General features: G+C 42.1%; 1 protein-coding gene across 3 annotated transcripts in view; it reads left to right on the top strand.

Moving 5' to 3' along the window:
- The window catches only part of UEVLD (UEV and lactate/malate dehyrogenase domains), a 72,569-nt gene that overhangs the window by 45,953 nt on the left and 2,957 nt on the right, over positions 1 to 23,659 (top strand). Inside the window, exons 8-11 of one of the 3 annotated variants that reach the window (XR_003309382.1) lie at positions 9,496 to 9,640; positions 12,047 to 12,220; positions 19,565 to 19,625; positions 21,900 to 22,014. Coding sequence is in view for 2 of the 3 variants with exons in the window: in XM_026454050.2 (XP_026309835.2) it covers positions 9,470 to 9,640; positions 12,047 to 12,220; positions 19,565 to 19,625; positions 21,900 to 22,023 (530 nt within the window). In the remaining variant the exon portion in view is untranslated. Of the gene's footprint in view, positions 1 to 9,469; positions 9,641 to 12,046; positions 12,221 to 19,564; positions 19,626 to 21,899; positions 22,024 to 23,659 lie in introns of those variants that run through there. The other 2 variants (XM_026454050.2, XM_026454051.2) reach the window with 2 other exon arrangements.

The raw sequence follows: 23,659 nt of genomic DNA on the forward strand, positions 1-23,659 counted from the left end.
AGAGCGAGACTCCGTCTCAAAAAAAAAAAAAAAGAAAAAAAAAATAGACAGTGGTTCTTAAGACACGGTTTATGGGTTGATCACTGTTTTTTTTTTTTTTTTTTTTTGAGACAATCACTCTGTCAACTAGGCTGGAATGCAGTGGCATGATCTCGGTTCACTGCAACCTCTGCCTCCCAGGTTCAAGCGATTCTTGTGCCCCAGCCTCCTGAGTAACTGGGATTACAGGTGTGTGCCACCACACCCAGCTCATTTTTTTTTTCTTGAGACGGAGTTTCGCTCTTGTCACCCAGGCTGGAGTGCAATGGCGCGATCTCAGCTCACTGCAACCTCCACCTCCTGAGTTCAAGTGATTCTCCTGCTTCAGCCTCCCGAGTAGCTTGGATTACAGGTGTGCACCACCACAGCCAGCTAATTTTTGTATTTCAGTAGAGATGGGATTTCGCCATGTTGTCTCGAACTTCTGACCTCAGGTGATCCACCCGCCTCAGCCTCCCAAAGCACTGGAATTACAGGTATGAGCCACCGTGCCTTTGGCTTGATCACTTGTATCAGAATCACCTGAGGTGCTTGTTAAAATTATGAATCTCTAGCTTCTTCCCCAAGCCTACAGATCTTGAATTTCTAGAGGTCAAACCTGGGAATCTACATGTTAGACAGGTTTCTTGAGTAGTTTTTATATTCATTAAAAGCAACCTTTTATCGCTTCTTGGCCTTTTGGCTAAGATCAAGTGTAAAAGCAATCTTTTTCAAATTGTGAGTAGTGATACAATAGTAGATTGTGAAATTAGGATAGTGGATGGATTATGAGCAGCATTTTATAAAAAATGAACTGATAGAAAAAATGTCAGCATGTATGGTAAAGGTGTTTTTTGCAGTGTTTTTGTGGCGTTTACATATATCCCTACACATATCTTGTGTATCGGGTTATGATATAAAACATCTCTCATAACACAGTTCATGAGCTGGGCACTGTGATGTGTGCCTCTACTCTCAGCTACTCCAGAGGCTGGGGCTGGAGGATCATTTAAGCCCATTAGTTCAAAACCAGCCTAGGCAGCATAGTGAGATCCTGCCTCTTAAGAAGAAGTTTGAAGTTCACTGTGTTTAATTTGAGAATCATTGATTTCATCACCAGCTTTCCTCCCTTCCACTTAATCCAGGTAAATAAGTCTCTCATTAGCTTCAACTTGCCTGTCTTACTTGCTCTTCTTAGTTCCTTATAGCCTGAGTCACCTTCTCCCTAGGAAACCTTCAAGAGTAACCCTTTTGCCAGATCACTCATTATTCTTTATGCTCCTGGTGTTGATATCTGCAATTTGTATTGTATCATTTTTTTTCTCTTACTGTGAAATTTTATCAATAGACCTACCATTTATTTTGTAGACAACCCTTTCTAAAGATAGGCATACCATACCAAGTTCATGGCCTTAGTTTACCACATATAGTAAATCTTTGATAGTCTCAGCATTCTTTTTTTTTTTTTTTTTTTTTTTTTTTTTTGAGACAGAGTCTTGCTCTGGTGCAATCTTGGCTCACTGCTGACCTCAGGTGATGCGCCCGCCTCAGCCTCCCAAAGTGTTGGGATTACAGGCGTGAGCCACTGCGCCCTGCCTCAGCATTCTTTATAGAACTCCAAAACCCAGCTCACTGCAGCAGTAATGATTAAACCATGCGCCTGAACTGAGCAGTGATTTCCTACATTGTTTAAATATGAGTATCCCTGTTTAACACTTTAAAAATCTACACATTTCACCATTTCAGTCTATTCATTGACTGAAACATAATGCCCAAAGTTACTATGAATTCATTCATTGGGATTTTCCCCTCCAAAAGAACATAGGAATTTTTTTTTTTTTTTTTTTTTTTTTTTTTTTTTTTTTTTTTTTTTTTTGTTGAGGCGGAGTCTCGCTCTGTCGCCCCGACTGGAGTGCAGTGGCCGGATCTCAGTTCACTGCAAGCTCCGCCTCCCGGGTTCACGCCATTCTCCTGCCTCAGCCTCCCGAGTAGCTGGGACTACAGGCGCCCGCCACCTCGCCCGGCTAGTTTTTGTATTTTTAGTAGAGATGGGGTTTCACCGTGTTAGCCAGGATGGTCTCGATCTCCTGACCTCGTGATCCACCCATCTCAGCCTCCCAAAGTGCTGGGATTACAGGCTTGAGCCACCGCGCCCGGCGGAATTTTTTTTTTTTTTGAGATGGAGGCTCACTCTGTTGTCCAAGCTGAAATGTAGTGGCAAGATGATAGCTCACTGTAACCTCCGCCTCCTGGGTTCAAGGGATTTTCCTGCTTCAGCCTCCTGAGTAGCTGGGACTATAGGCATGCCCCACTATGCCCGACCAACTTTTTTTTCTTTTTCTGAGACGGAGTCTCACTGTGTTGCCAGACTGGAGTACAATGGCGTGATCTCGGCTCACTGCAACCTCCACCTCCCAGGTTCAAGTGATTCTCCTGCCTCAGCCTCCCGAGTAGCTGGGATTACAGGCATGCACCACCGTGCCTGGCTAATTTTGCATTTTTAGTAGAGACGGGGTTTCACCATGTGGGTCAGGCTGGTCTTGAACTCCCAACCTCATGTGATCCGCCCACCTCAGCCTCCCAAAGTGCTGTGATTACAGGTGTGAGCCACCGTGCTCGGCCTAATTTTTTTATTTTTATTTTTTGAGACAGTCTTGCTCTGTTGCTCAGGCTGGAGTGCAGTGGTGCAATCTTGGCTCACTGCCACCTCCGCCTCCCGGGTTCAGGTGATTCTCCTGCCTCGGCCTCCTGAGTAGCTGGGATTACAGGTGCACACCACCACGCCTGGCTAATTTTTGTATTTTTAGTAGAGACGGGGTTTCACCATGTTGTTCAGGCTGGTCTCAAACTCCTGGCCTCAAGTGATTCACCTACCTTGGCCTCCCAAAATGCTGGGATTATAGGCGTAAGCCACCACACCCAGCCTTCAGGAAGATTTTTAATAGCTATCATCTTAGCACAGTTTTCTAGATTAATGGTCATTATCGTTAGTATGAGAGAACACAAATTTCTAAAATTTTGGGTCACATTAAAAAATAATTTGAAAAGAGTATATTCAATAATTTTTAGTACTGTGAGAATGGTTTAATGATATACCAGATAAATGAAAATATGTGTAGTGTCTTCAGTATATTCAGACTGATAGAGTAGCTAGAATATTTCAATAGCTCTCCACAGTATTTACACATCATTATTTGATACAGAGTTACCTGGTCTTTCAGTATTTTAAATAATCAGCAGTGTTTTAAAATGAGTTCATATTTCATTCATCATAACGTTAGCCTCATCCGAGAACAGTAGTATATTAAAGCATGAAATATTATTTACTGGGTCTTTTGACATACTTGATTTGATCATCCCTTAGTATAACTGTGACCAGCCTTTGGTTTAGGTTGTAGACCTTGGCTTAGCAGGAAGGATATAGTTTTTTTGGGCTACCTATAGAAATGGGAAAGAGGTAAGAGGCGTGTGTCCTCATAACACAGATGCTGACCGAGTTCTTGGCATGGGAGGAAACTTACCATTATGCTAATGTCTAAGTAGGACAGCTCATATTTGAACCAGGCAGTCTCATTCTGAAGCTCTCCTTACTAACCCTTGTTCTACATTGTGTGATATGTAGAGTAGGGACAATATCATGTTCACTTTTGTTTTCTTAGGGCCTAACACATTACCTGTGACATAACAGGACCTTAGTAGGGGTTTGTTGAATTCCTTATTGTCCAATGAATTTTTATCCTGATGCTTTTTTTTTTTTTGTGACGGAGTCTCGCTCGGTCACCCAGGCTGGGGTGCAGTGGTGCGATCTCAGCTCACTACAACCTCCGCCTCCCAGGTTCAAGCGATTCTCTAGCTTCAGCCTCCTGAGTAACTGGGATTACAGGTGCGTGCCACCACGCCCGGCTAATTTTTTTGTATTTTTAGTAGAGACGGGATTTCACCATGTTGGCCAGGCTGGCCTCGAACTCCTAACCTCATGATCCACCTACCTCGGCCTCCCAAAGTGCTGGGATTACAGGCATGAGCCACCGCGCCTGTCTTATCCTGATCCTTAACCTTGTAATATATAGCTTTGTATAATCATGCTTAAAGTTCTAATTCTCTTTATAACTGTATAATCGTCTTCCCTTATTAAATCATCAACTTGTAAGGGAAGACTTGAAGAGTCAGACAAAGATTTTGAGTACAAGGAACTTAGTTGTCTGTGGAGCAATGCTAACCAAACCTGGCTGTGCATCAGAATCATCTGGGGGTTTGCATTCCTGGAAGCTATTTCCCCTTATATATTTAAGTAAAATCTTCAGAACATGGGCTAATCTGCATTTTTTTTTTTTTTTTTTTTTTTTTGAGATGGAGTCTCACGCCCAGGCTGGAGTGCAGTGGCCGGATCTCAGCTCACTGCAAGCTCCACCTCCTGGGTTTAGGCCATTCTCCTGCCTCAGCCTCCCGAGTAGCCGGGACTACAGGCACCTGCCAAATCGCCTGGCTAGTTTTTTTTTTTTTTGTATTTTTTTAGTAGAGACGGGGTTTCACCGTGTTAGCCAGGATGGTCTCGATCTCCTGACCTCGTGATCCACCCGTCTCGGCCTCCCAAAGTGCTGGGATTACAGGCTTGAGCCACCGCGCCCGGCCTAATCTGCATTTTTATTAAGCTTCCCAGGTTATGCTTAGGCACCTAGCCTAGCATTTAAGAACTGCTGCAAGGGATTGATAGAAATGGAAGACTCTACTTGGTCAGAAGCAGCTTAAAATTTAGATAAAAAAACACATGCAGGCCGGGCGCGGTGGCTCAAGCCTGTAATCCCAGCACTTTGGGAGGCCGAGACGGGTGGATCACGAGGTCAGGAGATCGAGACCATCCTGGCTAACACGGTGAAACTCTGTCTCTACTAAAAAATACAAAAAACTAGCCGGGCGACGTGGCGGGCGCCTGTAGTCCCAGCTACTCGGGAGGCTGAGGCAGGAGAATGGCGTGAACCTGGGAGGCGGAGCTTGCGGTGAGCTGAGATCCAGCCACTGCACTCCAGCCTGGGTGATAGCGAGACTCCGTCTCAAAAAAAAAAAAAAAAAACACATGCAATATGTAAACAGTCATTCATGACAAGAGAGTGAGGAGACACTATGTGATTAATACCAAGAGAGTGGTCCAGACAGTGAGGACTTGGAAGTTGGGTGGAGACAGAGATTGCTTTCAGCTGATTAGGATTGAGATAGTTGCTGGTTCTTCTGGGATTGGGGAGATTTGGACTGGCAGAAAGTTGGGGGAAATGTTCTAATTGCTATGCGACTAGATCTTAGAGGTGGAAAGATGAGTAAGAAACAAATAATCCCTGTTCCCCCAGAGCTCATAATATGTTTGATGTAGACAGTTAAGCAGATGTTTGTCAAACGTGGTAAGTGCAGTGAGAATTTGAGCAAAAGCCAGTATCAGGAAAATTAGGTAAATATTCTAGGGAATGAATATAGACCACTTCAGCCTGCATCACAAGTTTATGTAGGAGAATTTAAAGAAATACTGAGCTGGGTGCTGTGGCATACACCTATATAGTACCTCCTACTTGGCAGGCTGAGGCTGGAGGATTGTTTGAGCCCAGGGGTTTGAATCCAGCCTGGGCAACATAGCAAGACCCCGTGTCTGAAAGAAAACTTTGAAAGAAATACTGGCTTTTAAACTCAAAGGAGGCTGGGCACAGTGGCTCACGCCTGTAATTCCAGGACTTTGGGAGGCTGAGGCACGTGGATCACCTGGGGTCAGGAGTTTGAGACCAGCCTGGCCAATATGGTGAGACCCTGTCTCTACTAAAAATCCAAAAATTAGCTGGGCATGGTGATGGGCACCTGTAATCCCAGCAACTCCGGAGGCTGAGGCAGGAGAATCACTTGAACCTGGGAGGCAGAGGCTGCAGTGAGTCAAGATGGCACCATTGCACTCCAGCCTGGGTGACAAGAGCGAAACTCCATCTCAAAAAAAAAAAAAAATTAAGGCTAGGTGTGGTGGCTCACATCTGTAATCCCAGCACTTTGGGAGGCCAAGGCGGGTGGATCATGAGGTCAGGAGATCAAGACCATCCTGGCTAACACGATGAAACCCCGTCTCTACTAAAAAAATAAAATAAAATAAAATAAGATAAGATAAGATAAGATGATAAAATAAAATAAAATACCCTGTGTGGTGGCGGGCACTTGTAGTCCCAGCTACTCAGGAGGCTGAGGCAGGAGAATGGCCTGAACCTGGGAGGCAGAGCTTGCAGTGAGCCAAGATCGGGCCACTGCACTCTAGTCTGGGAGACAGAGCAAGACTCCGTCTCAAAAAAACAAAAACAAAACAAAGTAAATAAATAAAAAATAAACTCAAAGGAATTGATTTGAAGGCCTGAGAGCTTGATGGGAAAATCTTTTGGAGTAGGAAGCCTTTCTTGTACTTTTGAAATCATATTAGGGGCCAGGTACAGTGGCTCATGCCTGTAATTCCAGCACTTTGGGAGGCCAGGGCAGGCAGATCACCTGAGGTGAGGAGTTCGAGACCAGCCTGGCCAACATGGTGGAACTCTGTCTTTACTAAAAATACAAAAATTAGCCGGGCGCAGTGGCAGGCACCTGTAATCCCAGCTACTAGGGAGGCTGAGGCAGGAGAATCACTTGAAACCTGGAGGCGGAGGTTGCAGTGAGCCAAGATTGTACACCACTACACGCCAGCCTGGGCAACAGAGTGAGACCCTGTCTCAAAAAAAAAAAACAAAAAAAAAGAAAAGCAGTCACATTAGGCAGCCACTACTATGTTTACTCCTAAGTCAACCTTGAAGATGAGGAAGCTAAAGGAGCAAAGAAAAGAAATCACAATAGCCTGTGGCCAGATTGTAGAGTTATAAATTGAACTGTTCACTGATATTTCATAATATGGACAGACCACCTAACCTCTCCACATAACAGTTTCCTCATCCTTATGAGGGTGTAGTAGTAAGTTTCTAAATGTAGCATAGTGTTTAATAGCACTTTGAAGTCAGACTGCATGGGCTTAAACTCTGGCTCTACACTTCAGCTCTATGACTTTGAGCAGGTTATTTGACTTCTCTGTGCCTCAGATTTCTCATCTGTAAAATACTCCATTGTGTATTGTTGATTAGATTAAGCAAATAAATATATGGAGAACTGTTAGAACAGTGTTTGACACATACGGAATTGTTAAGTGTATCCCTTCCAGCTCTAATGTCTTCTAATTTTTGAGGTTTTGACTCATCACCAGGCATCCACTGTAAACCCTACAACATTGGAATTACTTAAGAGGACTCATGAAGAACCATAATTATAATATAGGACTTAGTGGTTAGATCTACCATCACTACAACTGTATCAGAATAGGAAGTAAAATTAGATCATGCATCTCCAGTGGACACATTGCACAAATGTTTCCTTCTGAAACTTGTTTAGAAAGATGGCCTTAGCAGGGTGTGGTGGCTCATGCCTGTAATCCCAGCACTTTGGGAGGCTGAGGTGGGTGGATCACCTGAGGTCAGGGGTTTGAGACCAGACTCACCAACATGGAGAAACCCCACCTCTACTAAAAATACAAAATCAGCTGGGCATGGTGACACATACCTGTTATCCCAGCTACTTGGGAGGCTGAGGCAGGAGAATCTCTTGAACCTGGGAGGCAGAGGTTGTGGTGAGCCGAGATCGTGCCATCGGACTCCAGCCTGGGGCAACAAGAGCAAAACTCCATTTCGAAAAAAAGAAGAAAGATTGCCTCAGAGGCTTAATTAAGAATATAAACAATGGAGTCTGCTGTCTCCCTGGGAGGCTAATATTTATTTGTAAATGTTGACTGGACTGATGCCATTCTAATTACTTTATTATGGTTCTCTTATTTCTGATGTTGGTAAGATCTGGCCATGGTTTGGGCATGTACTTACTGTAAAACACACTGTGCAATGGTGAGTAATATAGTTGTAACAGCATAACATGTGATGGACGGTCAAAGGTGCTCTGGAATCAGAGTGAACTCCATAGACTAGCTTTTCCTAAGTCATAACAGTTGATTATCTGTAGTTCCCATTGAAAGTAGTAGTTACCCAAGTAACTTCCGTATAAGAAAAGTCAACATTTACAATTGAGGCAGGTGCGGTAAAGTCTCAGCTTCTCAGGAGGCAGAAGCAGGAGGATTACTTGAGCCCAGGAGTTTTGAGTCCGGCCTGGGCAATATAGTGAGACCTTGTCTCTTTATTAAAAAAAAAAAAAGAAGAAGAAAAGAAAAGCCAAGATATTTAATTTAATTTAATTTAGAGATTTTTGAACCACTCTTTAGAGTAGAATCCTTGATAAGTAAAACAGATTTTTAAAAAGCAGCACTACTCTGCTTGGATAGGCCAAAGTAAGTGGCCTGGAGCTGTGCTTACCAGTCTTCTTCCTACTTACTTCCACTCCTCCCTGATGGCCTCTGAGTTTCTTTCAAGGAGCTTTAGGGCGCCTAAGCTCACAGTTTAGGAAACGATGGTGTAATTAATTTTAGGTTCATTTTGCCTATAGCGTAATATTTATTTTCCCTTAAAATTGTAACTTATATAAAAAACTCAGTTCCTGTTTGTAGGTTTTAGATCCCATAATTTATTTTGTTTATTACTATTGCTATCTTCCCCCCTTGGGATACACTCTTACTCTTTTTTATTGAGACAGAGTCTCACTCTGTCGCAAGACTCTGGAGTGCAATGGCGAGATCTCAGCTCACTGAACCTCCACCTCCCGGGTTCAACCGAATCTCTGCCTCAGCCTCCTGAGTAGCTGAGACTACAGTCACACACCACCATGCCTGGCTAATTTTTGTTTTTTTTTTGTTTTTTTTTTTTTTTTTTTGAGACGGAGTCTCGCTCTGTCGCCCGGGCTGGAGTGCAGTGACCGGATCTCAGCTCACTGCAAGCTCCGCCTCCCGGGTTTACGCTATTCTCCTGCCTCAGCCTCCTGAGTAGCTGGGACTACAGGCGCCCGCCACCTCGCCCGGCTAGTTTTTTGTATTTTTTAGTAGAGACGGGGTTTCACCGTGTTAGCCAGGATGGTCTCGATCTCCTGACCTCGTGATCCACCCCTCTCGGCCTCCCAAAGTGCTGGGATTACAGGCTTGAGCCACTGCGCCCGGCAATTTTTGTATTTTTAGTAAAGATGGGGTTTCACCATGTTAGCCAGGCTGGTCTCGAACTCCTGGCCTCAAGTGATCCACCAGCCTCAGCCTGCCAAAGTGCTGGGATTATAGGCGTGAGCCACCACACCCAGCCAACACTTACTCTTAATCCTCTATTTGGAGGCAAACCTCTGCATTTTGTATGCTTTTGTGGATATGGGGTTGATTTATGGGGAGGCATGCCTAAAAACTCTCTGTTGAAAAGAACAACCTTTTAATCGCGAATTAGAACTTGATTAAATCTTGTATCTTCAGCTCAGACTGTTTGTTTTCATTCACTAGATTTGTCTGCCTCTGCTCATTCCAAGGTGGTGATCTTCACAGTCAACTCCTTGGGTAGTTCTCAGTCCTACCTTGATGTGGTACAGAGCAATGTGGATATGTTCAGAGCCCTTGTCCCAGCTCTGGGACATTATAGTCAACACAGTGTCCTGCTCATTGCATCTCAACCAGGTAAAATGCTTTATTTTAAATGAAGTTGATGGTCCAGTGCATCAGTAGAATTGCCATTACTGATAAAAACCATAAAACTTCAGGGCCGGGCACAGTGACTCACACCTGTAATCCCAACACTTTGGGAGTCTGAGGCGGATGGATCACCTGAGGTCAGGAGTTCGAGATCATCCTGGCTAACATGGTGAAACCCTGTCTCTACCAAAAATACAAAAGTTAGCCGGGCATGGTGGCGGGTGCCTGTAATCCCAACTACTTGGGGCAATCCTGCTGAGGCAGGAGAATTGCTTGAACCCAGGAGGTGGTGGTAGCAGTGAGGCCGAGATGGTGTCACTGCACCCCAGCTGGCCAACAGAGCAAGACTCTGTCTCAAAAAACAAAAAACAAAAAACAAAAAAAACTTTTAAATTATAAAGAGATGGCTAGAATATTCAGTAAAATTGCCTATATAATAAACAGTGTAGTATTCTGGCAACCAGTTACTTGTTATGACTAACATTATCTAGAAGGTTCCAGTATACAAGTTTTTAATGAAATATGATATTATGTTCTAGGTTCTAAGCCATACCTTCCTCAGTGAGAAGATGTTTAAACTCCCAAGAGAAAAATGCAATGACTTATGTGCCTATTTTGTTAATTCTGAAGTGTCAAAAATGTTAGCATGCCAGAGTGTGTTTTTAACATTGTGTATTTTGCAGGTTATTTTGGAATTGTCATACTCAAAAATAGAAATATTTTCAAAGAGTTAGTTTGTACTGGACTCAAATTGGTGAACAGATTTTTTTTTAAATGTTCCCAATGTAGCGGTATTGTATGCATTTCACTTGTTTTTTTTGTAGTAATTTGTTGAGGGACATTGATCTCTTTAATTCTCAACATCCTTTTGGAATGTAAGAAAAAAGTAGTTGTGTTTTCATTTATAATGATACACTGAATCCAGGTGGCATATGAATCAGTATTTTAATTTAAAGATAGAAATTCAGTTAGGCTGGGCGCGGTGGCTCACACTTGTAATCCCAGCACTTTGGGAGGCCGAGGCAGGTGGATCACGAGGTCAGGAGATCGAGACCATCCTGGCTAACGTGGTGAAACCCCATCTCTACTAAAAATACAAAAAATTAGCCGGGCGTGGTGGCGGGCACCTGTAGTCCCAGCTACTCGGGAGGTTAGGCAAGAGAATGGCATGAACCTGGGAGGCGGAGCTTGCAGTGAGCCGAGATCATACCACTGCACTCCAGCCTGGGCAACAGAGCAAGACTCTGTCTCAAAAAAAAAAAGATAAATTCAGTTTAAGATAGATGTAAAAGAAAACTCAAATCAATATGAAGAAATTATTTTTTATTTTTTGTACCAGTTTTTATCCTCCCTTAACTGTTTTAGGAATTATCTATTTTCTACCCCTGACAATTTATATTTAACAATAAAATTTGGCCGGGCACAGTGGCTCATGCCTGTAATCCCAGCACTTTGGGAGGCTGAGGCAGGTGGATCACCTGAGGTCAGGAGTTCGAGACCAGCCTGGTCAACATGCTGAAACCCTGTCTCTACTAAAAATACAAAAAGTAGCCAGGTGTGGTGGTGCACGCCTGTAATCCCAGCTACTAGGGAGACTGAGGTAGGAGAATCCCTTGAACCTGGGAGGCAGAGGTTGCAGTGAGCCCAGATCGTGCCACTGGGCAATACTCAGTGGAGGACAGAGCAATACTCAGTCTCAAAAAAACACCCCCCGCCCCCACACACGCAAAGTAAAATGTATCTTGTTGAAACCTTGTTAGTGTTTCTTTTTTTTTTTTTTTTTTGAGACGGAGTCTCACTCTGTCACCCAGGCTAGAGTGCAGTGGCCGGATGGATCTCAGCTCACTGCAAGCTCCGCCTCCTGGGTTTACGCCATTCTCCTGCCTCAGCCTCCCGAGTAGCTGGGACTACAGGCGCCCGCCACCACCTCGCCCGGCTACATTTTTTTTTGTATTTTTTAGTAGAGACGGGGTTTCACCGTGTTAGCCAGGATGGTCTCGATCTCCTGACCTCATGATCCGCCTGTCTCAGCCTCCCAAAGTGCTGGGATCTAATGTATATTAAAAATATGTTATGGGCCAGGCACGGTGGTTCACGCCTGTAATCCCAGCATTTTGGGAGGCCAAGGTGAGTGGATCACGAGGTCAAGAGATCAAGACCATCCTGGCCAACATGGTGAAACCCTGTCTCTACTAAAAATACAAAAATTAACTGGGCATGGTGGCACGTGCCTATAGTCCCAGCTATATATATATATATATATATATATATATAATGCTGCAGTACATTGAGGGCCTAATATACTTACTAAAATAATAAATATTTTGTGAGCTAAACTAGAAGTATATATTTTTTAACCTTTACATTTTTTACCTTGTATGCAATATTTAGTGGAAATCATGACCTATGTGACATGGAAACTGAGTGCATTTCCTGCAAATCGAGTGATTGGAATTGGATGTAATCTGGATTCACAGAGATTACAGTATATTATTACAAATGTTTTGAAGGCACAGACTTCAGGCAAAGAAGTATGGGTTATTGGCGAGCAAGGAGAAGACAAAGGTAAGAAGTACATTTTTAGGCTGGGTGTGGTGGCTGATGCCTGTAATTCCAACACTTTGGGAGGTCAAGGCAGGATTGCTTGAAGCCAGGACTTCAAGACCAGCTTGGGCAACATAACAAGACCCCATCTCTACAAAAAGATGTAAAAAATTAGCCAGACACGGTAGTGCATACCTGTAGTCCCAGCGACTCGGGAGACTGAGTGGGAGGATCCCTTAAGCCCAGGAGGTCAAGGCTGCAGTGAGCCATGATTGCACCACTGCATTCAAGCCTGGGTGACAGGGTGAGACCCCATTGCTAAAAAAAGAGTACGTTATTATTAGTTATAACCAAAATTGCCAGTGGTAATGGCATTCACATATATCTGAGGACTCCAGAATTGTGGGCTTAATTGGCTTTGTTCCACGTTTTAGTGTGCCTTCTGTATAACAGGCCCTATATTGTGAATAAATTCCTCATATGTGTCATTCTGATTGTAATTACTTTTCAGTAAATTTAAGGTTAGACAAGACCACTTAGTAGGATTTTATATTTTTTAATTGAATTTCAGAGTCCAGGATTAATTTAAAACTTTAATTTTCCAGAAAGAAACATTTAAATAAACTTTAAAGCATATATAGAACTCTTTCCTTTACTCTCCCCACCCTTCAACCTTGCTTACCTTCCCCAAGTTCAGACCTTCTCCCTAGATACATACCTCCTGTCCGCTGCTTTTTGAACATAATTTTCACTCATTGTTTATCCCTATGGTCTTTTTCTCCAACCACTTGTTCTTTCCCACAAAAGGCATTCAGTCTCCTGTATTGGAAAGCTCCTTTTCCTATTTCAAAGGAATGCTTTCCTTATTTGACTTAAGAATCTCTTCCCTTACTCCTTTATTGTTTCTCTCTTGCTATAAAGCCAGGTTGGTCAGTGATTAAAGTGCTCTTTACCCTGATTTTGTTCATTTAAGTGTATGAGTACAATAAAGATACAGTATACTATTTGAATAAGTGCCAAAGTGAGTACTATACACTTACAGTGCTTGGATACTTATGAGTGGGCATTTAACATGGGCTGAAATTACTAGAGAAAATTCTATAAAGGCCATTTGGAGTTTGAACTGGAGTTTGGATGAATGAATAGGATTTTAATAGATAGTGAAGAGTAGGAAAAACATTCTAGGAACGGGAAATCAGAATTAGGCAAAAGCACAAAGTTAAGTATGGCATATTCATGGGATAAAAAAATGTGGACTGCTTGTTGCAGAAAGTTTCAACCAGATAAATGTAATTGAAATTACATTTTGGGCCGGGCGCGGTGGCTCAAGCCTGTAATCCCAGCACTTTGGGAGGCCAAGACGGGCGGATCACAAGGTCAGGAGATCGAGACCATCCTGGCTAACACGGTGAAACCCCGTCTCTACTAAAAATACAAAAAAACTAGCCGGGCGAGGTGGCGGGCGCCTGTAGTCTCAGCTACTCGGGAGGCTGAGGCAGGAGAATGGCATAAACCCGGGAGGCGGAGCTTGCAGTGAGCTGAGATCCGGCCACTGCACTCCAGTCCGGGCGACAGAGCAAGACTCTGCCTCAAAAAAAAAAAAAACAAAAAAAAAAAAGAAATTACATTTTGAAGATCTGTGAATACTTGATCGAAGGGTTGGAAAGTGATTTGGGGGAAGTTAGTCATTACTTCATCATTTGAAGTACTTTACTATTAATTTCACTCAGCGTGTAAGTGCTGCAAGGTAGAGCATGATACAGAAAATAACCTCTCTGGGCTGGGCGTGGTGGCTCACACCTGTAATCTCAGCACTTTGGGAGGCCGATGTGGATGGATCACAAGCTCAGGAGATCAGGACCATCCAGGCCAACATGGTGAAACCCCATCTCTACTAAAAATACAAAAATTAGCCAGGCATGGCAGTGCGTGCCTGTAGTCCCAGCTACTGGGGAGGCTGAGGCAGGAGAATCGCTGGAACCTGGGAGGCAGAGGTTGCAGTGAGCCAAGATCACGCCACTGCACTCCAGCCTGGGTGACAGAGCGAGACTTCATCTCAAAAAAGAAAAGAAAAGAAAAGAAAAGAACCTCTCTGCCTGTGAGGAGGTGATAATTTACTTGGAGAGTTCGAGAGAGACCATGCACATTAAAAAGTTAAATAGATGTCAGACCATATTTCCACAAAGCAAATCACCTTCTCAAAACTATTTCCTTGGAATTTAAAGTGTCATCTATACTTTGATGCCATTAAAATAAAATATTAACATTGATGATATCTAGGTTAGTGGTAACTTAAAAATTTGTAGTTTTCTGTGTAGTAAAAATATTTATGTAATTTTTAAATATTTATGTAATTTTAAAGAAAAGCATTTTAATAAAATAAAGCAGTATTTTAAATCTGTAAAAATCTGCACTGGCTACTAGAAAACTCAGTGCTAGAATGAGGCAGCCTATAGAATAAACCCTTAAAAAACCTGACAGTGTGACTGAGCGAAAATGCTTCTGAGGCTCCAAATGCTCCCTGACACTACACACTAATCAACAGGATCCTGGAAAACTGTAGCAAACAAGAACTTCAAGCAAATGTATTCAAGTAATGAATGTCTAGGGATTCGAACAAACTCAAAACCCAACATAGACCAAACCCTCTGGTCCATGTTGATCTCTTGCTTGCCTGGTTATTGCACATCTCACATCTTCCCCTCTAGTCTACCCTGTAAATGATGTGAAATTAATAGTATTAGTCAAAACTTACAGAGTGTTTATTGTGTGCTCTCACATATTAATTCAGTCTTCCTAAAACATGTTATTATTTTCAAAAGCTTTCAGAGGCTTCCTCTGACCAAACCATTAAATTGCATTGCTTGGCACTCAGGGACCCCCAAAATATTACCCTAATCTTTCCTCCCAATTATAGTTTGGGAGATAGCCATGTTACGAGAGAACTGGAAGGGACCATCTATTACATTTTGTTTTAGGGAGCCAGTGAATGTAGGCATTGTAAAAGTGACCTGCCTGGAAGCCTACAGCTTTTAGGGTCAAAGAACTAGCACCCAGGTCTTTTGTCTCCCAGGCCTACCCCACAGCTTTGCCACAGGGACATTTACCCACTTTGTTTACCTCCCTTATAATCCCTTTGCCTTCTCGGCCATCTTACTGATATCTTTCAAGGTCTAAGTCAAGCACCCCTTATACAATAAAGGTTTTTTCCTGATCACATCACTTCACAGTGATTTCTTCACTCCTTTGAGCTAAAGCTATTTCAGTCTATAAGGTAATAAACTACATATTGTCTCATCATGTTTCTTATGTTGTCCTGCTGCTTGTTCTTACCTGATTTGTGTATGACCTTCTCCTTATTTAGAGTGCAAATTTTTTAAGTTCTTTTAGTTGAAACAGTAGTACATTCACATTGTAAAAATAAGTACAAAAAGATATGCAGTGAAAAGTCTCCCTTAGATGCCAGACACTCAATCCTTCTCCCTAGGGACAATCACAGTTATCATCAGTCTCTTTTATAATCTTCCAGAAATATTCTATGTATAGACAAGCACACATGTGAAATAGACATCATACATCATTCTTCACCTTGCCCTTTTACTTACCAATATGATTGTGGAATGATTGCACAGTAACATAGAGCTCATTCATTCTTTTTAACTACTGGATATACCATAATTTATTTAACCAGCCTCTCTAATTTACAAGTTTTGAGGAATAGTTGATATACAATAAATATTGAATGAGTGAGAATGTATGAAATATGGTTGTATTAATTTCTCAAGTCTCATAAAGAGAAAATACAGGCTGATGTGACATGATAAATATACCACCTACCCTAACCTAGTATATTTGGTAAAGGAAGAAAACAATCTAGTAGAAGTTATTGTGAGCTCTTCAAAGAGGAACAATTTAAAACCTACCAAAAAGCAGTTTGTGTTTGATTAAATGACCTTTCATCCCAAATGTAGGAATTTATTTTCAGAAACATTTATTGACCACCTGCTTTGCTCAATAAGCACTGTGTTGACTGCTGTTAGAACTATATAGATGTGTAAGAACCTGACCCTGTCTTTAGGAAACTTTGAGTCTAATACTGGAAATGACTGGAAGGCTGTATTGACATACTCTGAGAGAGGTCCAAGGGAAGTAGGATAAAACCACAGGGAAGAGATGCAGTAATTCTGTCTTGAGGTCTCAAATTGGAACTAGAAATAGAGAGATGTAGGTGCATGCAAAGTGAGATCGCATAAATGTAGTATTATGTAATATTTGACACACATAATGCTAGTATTAAAACATAACTGAGCACTGATGAATCCGTACGCAAATCAAGAACATTACCAATACTGAAGTTAACTATTTACTTCTCCCCAGTCCATCTCCCTGTCTGCCTTCTAGAGGTACCATGTGATCACTTTTTATTCTGTCTTCTACTCTTCTTGAAGAGCTAGTTATATCCATGGATAGGTATATTTACCTTGGTCCTGGTGTCAGAAATGGATTAGAAGCTCCCTCTGCTGGTTTCATGTACAGATACCAACTGGTTAGACTTGCGTAAGTGATACCATCACAGTAATTGCAATTATAATTACTTTTCATTGTGCCTACTATGTGTATTAAATATTTTGCATATCTCATTTAAATGTTATAAACTCTCTGTGCAGGAGTGGTGGTTTTCCAGATTTATTTTTTAATTTAATTTTATTTTATTTTTTGAGATGGAGTCTCTCTCTGTCGCCCAGGCTGGAGTGCAGTGGCCGGATCTCAGCTCACTGCAAGCTCCGCCTCCTGGGTTCACACCATTCTCCTGCCTCAGCCTCCTGAGTAGCTGGGACTACAGGCGCCCGCCACCTCGCCCGGCTAGTTTTTTTTTTTTTTTTTTTTTTTTGTATTTTTTAGTAGAGATGGGGTTTCACCGGGTTAGCCAGGATGGTCTCAATCTCCTGACCTCGTGATCCACCCGTCTCGGCCTCCCAAAGTGCTGGGATTACAGGCTTGAGCCACCGCGCCCGGCCGGTTTTCCAGATTTATACATGAGGAAACGTAAGGCTCAATGAGATAAGTAATTTGCCCAAGATTACATATCTGTGAAGGGCAGAACTGAGATTTGAACCCTGATCTGACTCTGAAGCTGTGCTCTTCCTTGCTGTCACTTAAGATAATTTATCTAGAGCATTTAGTACAGTATCTGGCACAGAGCAAACACTCAGCAAATGGTAGCTATTATTACAGTGATTGGCAAGACAGTGATGAATAGAAAATTGGCAGAAAGACATGTAAAAATACTCTTTGAAGTAAAGCAACATTAGGATTTGGAAATGGATATAAAAGTAGCAGTTGTGTAAATAAAATATTCTCTTCAGGTATTTCAGAGACAAGGGACAGCTACAGCCTAGGGAGGAATCACATGACATACAGGACCTTTAGATCTATTTCCTGCTTCGTCTTCTCCCATTCTCCCAGGCATTCTATGCCAGTCAGATGGTTGACTTGCAGTTACTGAATGGTTCATGCATTCTCATGCCTCCTTACCTTAGGACCTGCTGCTTCCTTTACCTGAACTCGTTCACTTGGGTAACTCCTGCTTACCCTTTAGGATTGGGCTTGAGTGCCACCTCTCCCAGGAAGCCTTCCTTAATTTTCCAAGTTAAGTAAGTTCATACAAATAATGTAACAAATTTTTAAAGTCATCCACCTATTTCACTTCTATCTAAGTAAAACATATATGCCAAAACACATTTTTCAAAACACCCGGGCTAATGTTTAAAGAAAGTAATCCACCTGTCACCCTTCTATCTAAGTAAAACATTGTTAAAAATCCCTTAATTTGTCCACATGTATTTATATTTTTCATAAAACAGTTCATGGTTTTGTGTTTTTTTCTTATATAAAAACTTTTGGCTGGGTGTGGTGGCACACGCCTGTAATCCCAGCACTTTGAGAGGCCAAGGCAGATCACCTGAGGTAAGGAGTACAAGACCAGCCTGGCCAACATGGTGAAATCCTGTCTCTACTAAAAATACAAAAATTAGCTTGCTGTGGTGGCAGGCACCTCTAATCCCAGCTGCTTGGGAAGCTGAGGTAGAAGAATTGCTTGAACCTAGGAGGCAGAGGTTGTAGTGAGCCAAGAGTGTGCCACTGCACTCCACCCTAGGTGACAAAGTAAGACTCTGTATCAAATAATAATAATAATAATATTAAAGTGTGATATAAATTTCTAGTTTGGCCGGGCGTGGTGGCTCACACCTGTAATCCTATCACTTTGGGAGGTCGAGGTGGGTGGATCACCTGAGGTCAGGAGTTCGAGACCTGCCTGGCTAACATGGCGAAACCCCATCTGTACTAAAAATACAAAAATTAGCCAGGTGTGGTGGTGGGTGCCTGTAGTCCCAGCTACTCAGGAGGCTGAGGCAGAATTGCTTGAACGGGGAGGCAGAGGTTGCAGTGAGCTAAGATCACACCACTGCACGCCAGGCTAGGTAACAGAGTGAGTCCATCTCAAACAGAAAAAAAGAAAAAAATATATATAAAGAAATTTCCAGTCTGTGTATACAGCTTTGAAGTTTTGAATTGTTTTTATAAATGATGTAGTGAGAGGAAATGGGTAACCCAGAAGATTCTTTTAGAAAGCAGGACCCTGGGGCCAGGTGCGGTGGCTCACTCCTATAATCCCAGCACTTTGGGAGGCCGAGGCAGGTGGATTACGAGGTCAGGAGTTCAAGACCAGCCTGGCCAACATGGTGAAACCCCATCTCTACTAAAAACACACACACAAAAATTAGCAGGGTGTGGTGGCATGCACCTGTAGTCCCAGCTACTCAGGAGGCTGAGGCATGAGAATCGCTTGAACCCAGGAGGCAGAGGTTGCAGTGAGCCAAGATCATGCCACTGCACTTCAGCCTGGGCAACAGAGTGAGACTCCGTCTCAAAAAAAAAGGAAGAGGATTCTCTGCCTCTGCAAGAGCTATGGAAATTCTAGCCCAAAATAGGTGATCAGATTATTCCTTACCTGGTAAAATTAGTCGCAGTGCATTTCTCAGCAGAACAAATGTCAAGTGCTTATAGATTTCTACTTTGATAGTAAAATGGACTTTGCAGAACTTACCGATAAGGGAGAACAGGTAAGGAGACTGCAAGTAGACTTTGGGGATAAAGTTTTTTGTAGTTCAGAGTTTTCCTCACCTTGGGCTAGTGGTATAGCACATTTATTGTCATCCAGTGGAAAAATCTAACTTGCTAGAAATGAAAAAACTTCTATATAAATATTAGCACCGGTACCTTGACTGCAAAATATCAGTTATCACATCTTAATCCAAAGAGAGTCATTGGCAAAACATAATTAATTCTTCATCTAATTTTTAGTGCTCACATGGAGTGGCCAAGAAGTAATGAGTCATACCTCTCAAGTGCAGCTGTCCAACAGGTAACACTGACTGGAAATTTGCATTTATCCAACGAAAAATCATGTACTTCATAGCTAACAGCTATTTATACAGTATGTACTTACCAGGCTTCTGGAAACAAAATTAGTATGGACAAACACAAACGTATAAAGAAGCACTGCTTTATATTCTTTGATTTCTGCCAGGCGCGGTGGCTCAAGCCTGTAATCTCAGCACTTTGGGAGGCTGATACGGGCTGATCACAAGGTCAGGAGATCGAGACCATCCTGGTTAACACGATGAAACCCCGTCTCTACTAAAAAATACAAAAAACTAGCCGGGCAAGGTGGCGGGCGCCTGTAGTCCCAGGTACTTGGGAGGCTGAGGCAGGAGAATGGCGTGAACCCGGGAGGCGGAGCTTGCAGTGAGCTGAGATCCGGCCACTGCACTCCAGCCTGGGTGACAGAGCGAGACTCCGTCTCAAAAAAATAAATAAATAGAAATATAATCTTTGATTTCTTATCTGAAGGTAGATCTAAGAGTGCTTTGCAAGCTTTTTCAGATAACACAGTTCACATTTAAAGGGTAAAACATGTTCTTTATTTGTAGACAGACATGTTCTTTATTTGTTTAGATATAGACTGCTTCCATATCTAAACATCTGAGCCTCGCTCTGTCACCAGGCTAGAGTCAGTGGTGTGATCTTGGCTCACTGTAACCTCCGCCTCCTGGGTTCAAGTGATTCTCCTGCCTCAGCCTCCCAAGTAGCTGGAATTACAGGTGTGCACCACCACGCCCAGCTAATTTTTTGTATTTTAGTAGAGACGGGGTTTCACCATGTTAGTCAGGATGGTCCCAGTCTCCTGACCGCATGATCCACCCACCTTGGCCTCCCAAAGTGCTGGGATTACAGGTGTGAGCCACTGTGCCAGGCCAACAATTTTCTTAATGTAGAAGATAATTTGTTCACACCACTTAAAAATGAATATCTGTTAATCACATGCAAATAGAACTGGAAATCAGTCTAATGTGAATGGATAAGCCATATTATATGTTCAGGCAAACAAAAAGTGTAACACATAGATCCTTGTATCTTTTGCTTTTATCCAGAGGCCTTCCAGGGGTCTGTACCCCATAGGCAGGACTCTATGCAGAATTTATATTCATGCCATTTGTTGTTTCACTGTCATATAATAACATTTTCCTGAAGTCTGAGAGGTGGCATTTTTAGTTTTCGAAGCCATCAGCTTATGACTTTTAGAATATAACAACTGGGAAAAGTGTTCTCTTTCTTATTGAGAAGATTAGTGTATGGTATAATTCATTCTAATCCAATTATACAATCTTGCATTTATACTTTTTAAAAGGAAAAAATTTAAGTGTTTATATATTTTTATCACTTACAAAAGAATGTATGCTTATTATAAAATTTCAAATACTGCAGATATCTATAAAGTATTAAAAGAAATTAAAAAGCTAAGGTAATTCCATTTTTCAGAGACAACCATTTTTGACAACTTAGTGTCCACATGCCCAAAAAATTTTTTTCTACTCAGGAGGCTGACATGGGAGGATCAGTTGAGCCCAGGAGTTTGAGACCAGCTTGGGCAACATAGAGACCCTATCTCTAAAAAGAAAAAATTGTTTTTCAATGCTTCTGCAAATGTATAATACAGATTTGTGTTATTCAAACTATCTTGCAACTTGATTTCTTTCCTTAATGATAAATCTCAGACATTTTTGCACATTGTACATGTAAATCTACCTTATTCTTCTCAAAAGCTACATGGTACTACATGGTAGTGATTTGTTTAACCTGTCCTCTTTTGATGAGTTGTTTCCAAATATGCAGACATGCTTATTATGTACATCTTTGCACACTTGAGCATACTGCTATAAGATAAATACCTAGAAGAGGAATTTCTAGATCAGATGTTACCAAATCTTCTTCTTAAAAGGTTAGATCACTTTACATTCTCAACAGCAGTTATGGGAATGCCTGTTTATAGTTTCTCCAAGTTAATTATCAGTCTTCATCGGTAGGCAAATTGGTATTTATTGTTTTAATTCATATTTGGTTAAATATCAATGGCAGTGAACATTTTTTATGTTATTAGGTCATCTGTATTTTCTTTGAACTGCCTGACATCTTAAGAAAAGTTTAAATAAACATTAGATTATCTATAGGCTTCCCTAACAATTGCTGTATAACTCGTTTCTGTCATAGAAACATCTAATTAATACCTTAACCAGAATGTAAAACTAAATGTGCATATTCTGTGGATTTTCTGAGATCATATATTTTTGTAACCTAGAGCCATGGAACTGCTTAGAGTAAAAGGTCAAAGATCCTGGTCTGTTGGACTATCAGTAGCTGACATGGTTGACAGTATTGTAAACAATAAGAAGAAAGTGCATTCTGTATCAACTTTAGCAAAGGTAATTGCTATTCTTATTCTCTCATTATATTTTAAAGTTAGATATTATTAATACAAAACTAGCAAAGTCATTATTCATACTCTGACCCCAGGTGTCTTCAGTATCACCAGCTTTTGGAGTAACAGGTAGGAGAAAGCAGTTTAGTTTAAGCCCTATCCTGCTTAGCTATGAGAAGTCTGCCAGCTTGGGCAACATAGTGAGACCCCCATCTTTACAAAAACAAAAACAAAACTTTGCCAGGCATGTAATAGCCACTCAGTAGGCTGGGGTGGGAGAATCTCTTGAGCCTGGGAGGTTGAGGCTGCAGTGAGCCATGTCACTGGACTCCAGCGTGGACAACACAGCGAATCCCTGTCTCCAAAAATAAAATCTTGACTGGGCGCGGTGGCTCATGCCTGTAATCCCAGCACTTTGGGAGGTGAGGCGGGCGGATCGCTTGAAGTTAGGAGTTTGAGACCAGCCTGGCTAACATGGTGAAACCCCTCCCTACTAAAAATACAAAAACTAGCTGGGCATAATGGCAGGTGCCTGTAATCCCAGCTACTTGGGAGGCTGAGGCAGGAGGTGGAGGTTGCAGTGAGCCAAGATCACACCACTGCAACTCCAGCCTGGGTGACACAGGCTGAATTGAACACTAAATTCTAGTGTTCAACAGCATGGTATGGTGAGTGTGATTATTAATAATTTATTGTACATTTCAAAACAGCTAGAAGAGGGCAGGTGTGGTGGCTCATGCCTGTAATCCCAGCACTTTGGGAGGCTGAAGTGGGAGGATCACTTGAGCTTAGGAGTTCAAGACCAGCTTGGGCAATACAGAGAGACCTTATCTCAAAAAAAAAGAAAGAAAAAGAAAAGAAAAGAAAAACAAAATAGCCAGAAGAGACCATTTGGAATGTTTTCCACACAAATAAATGATAAATGTTTGAGGTAGGCCGGGCGCGGTGGCTCAAGCCTGTAATCCCAGCACTTTGGGAGGCCGAGACGGGCGGATCACGAGGTCAGGAGATCGAGACCATCCTGGCTAACACGGTGAAACCCCGTCTCTACTAAAAAAAATACAAAAAACTAGCCGGGCGAGGTGGCGGGCGCCTGCAGTCCCAGCTACTCGGGAGGCTGAGGCAGCAGAATGGCTAAACCCCGGAGGCGGGGCTTGCAGTGAGCTGAGATCCGGCCACTGCACTCCAGCCTGGGCGACAGAGCGAGACTCCGTCTCAAAAAAAAAAAAATGTTTGAGGTGATGGATACCCCAATTACCCTGATTTGATCATTACACATTGTATGCATATACTGAAATATCACATGTATCCCACAAATACATACCATTATGGTACCAGTGTTTTTTTTTTAAGACGTTATTGTCATTTGACTGTGCCCAGAGACCATCCCATGCCCCTCCCCAGGAAATCCATTCTTAACTATCTTTTTTCTTAGCCCCCAACCTGCTACCCATATTGCAGGTGGGTAGCTTACTTCTCTACAAAGTGGTGTCTGACCAAGTTGCTTCCATCTCTCAAAAATTTTCTGAAATGATAAGTTTATAAAATCAGTGAATGATTGTGAGGTCTGGACTTCTAAAAATAAAATAATAAGTAAATGAACAAAAAAAACGTATATCACTTTTTCCAACTTGTATCAC

Source organism: Piliocolobus tephrosceles, chromosome 13 (assembly GCF_002776525.5).
Source record: "Piliocolobus tephrosceles isolate RC106 chromosome 13, ASM277652v3, whole genome shotgun sequence".
Lineage (NCBI taxonomy): Eukaryota > Metazoa > Chordata > Mammalia > Primates > Cercopithecidae > Piliocolobus > Piliocolobus tephrosceles.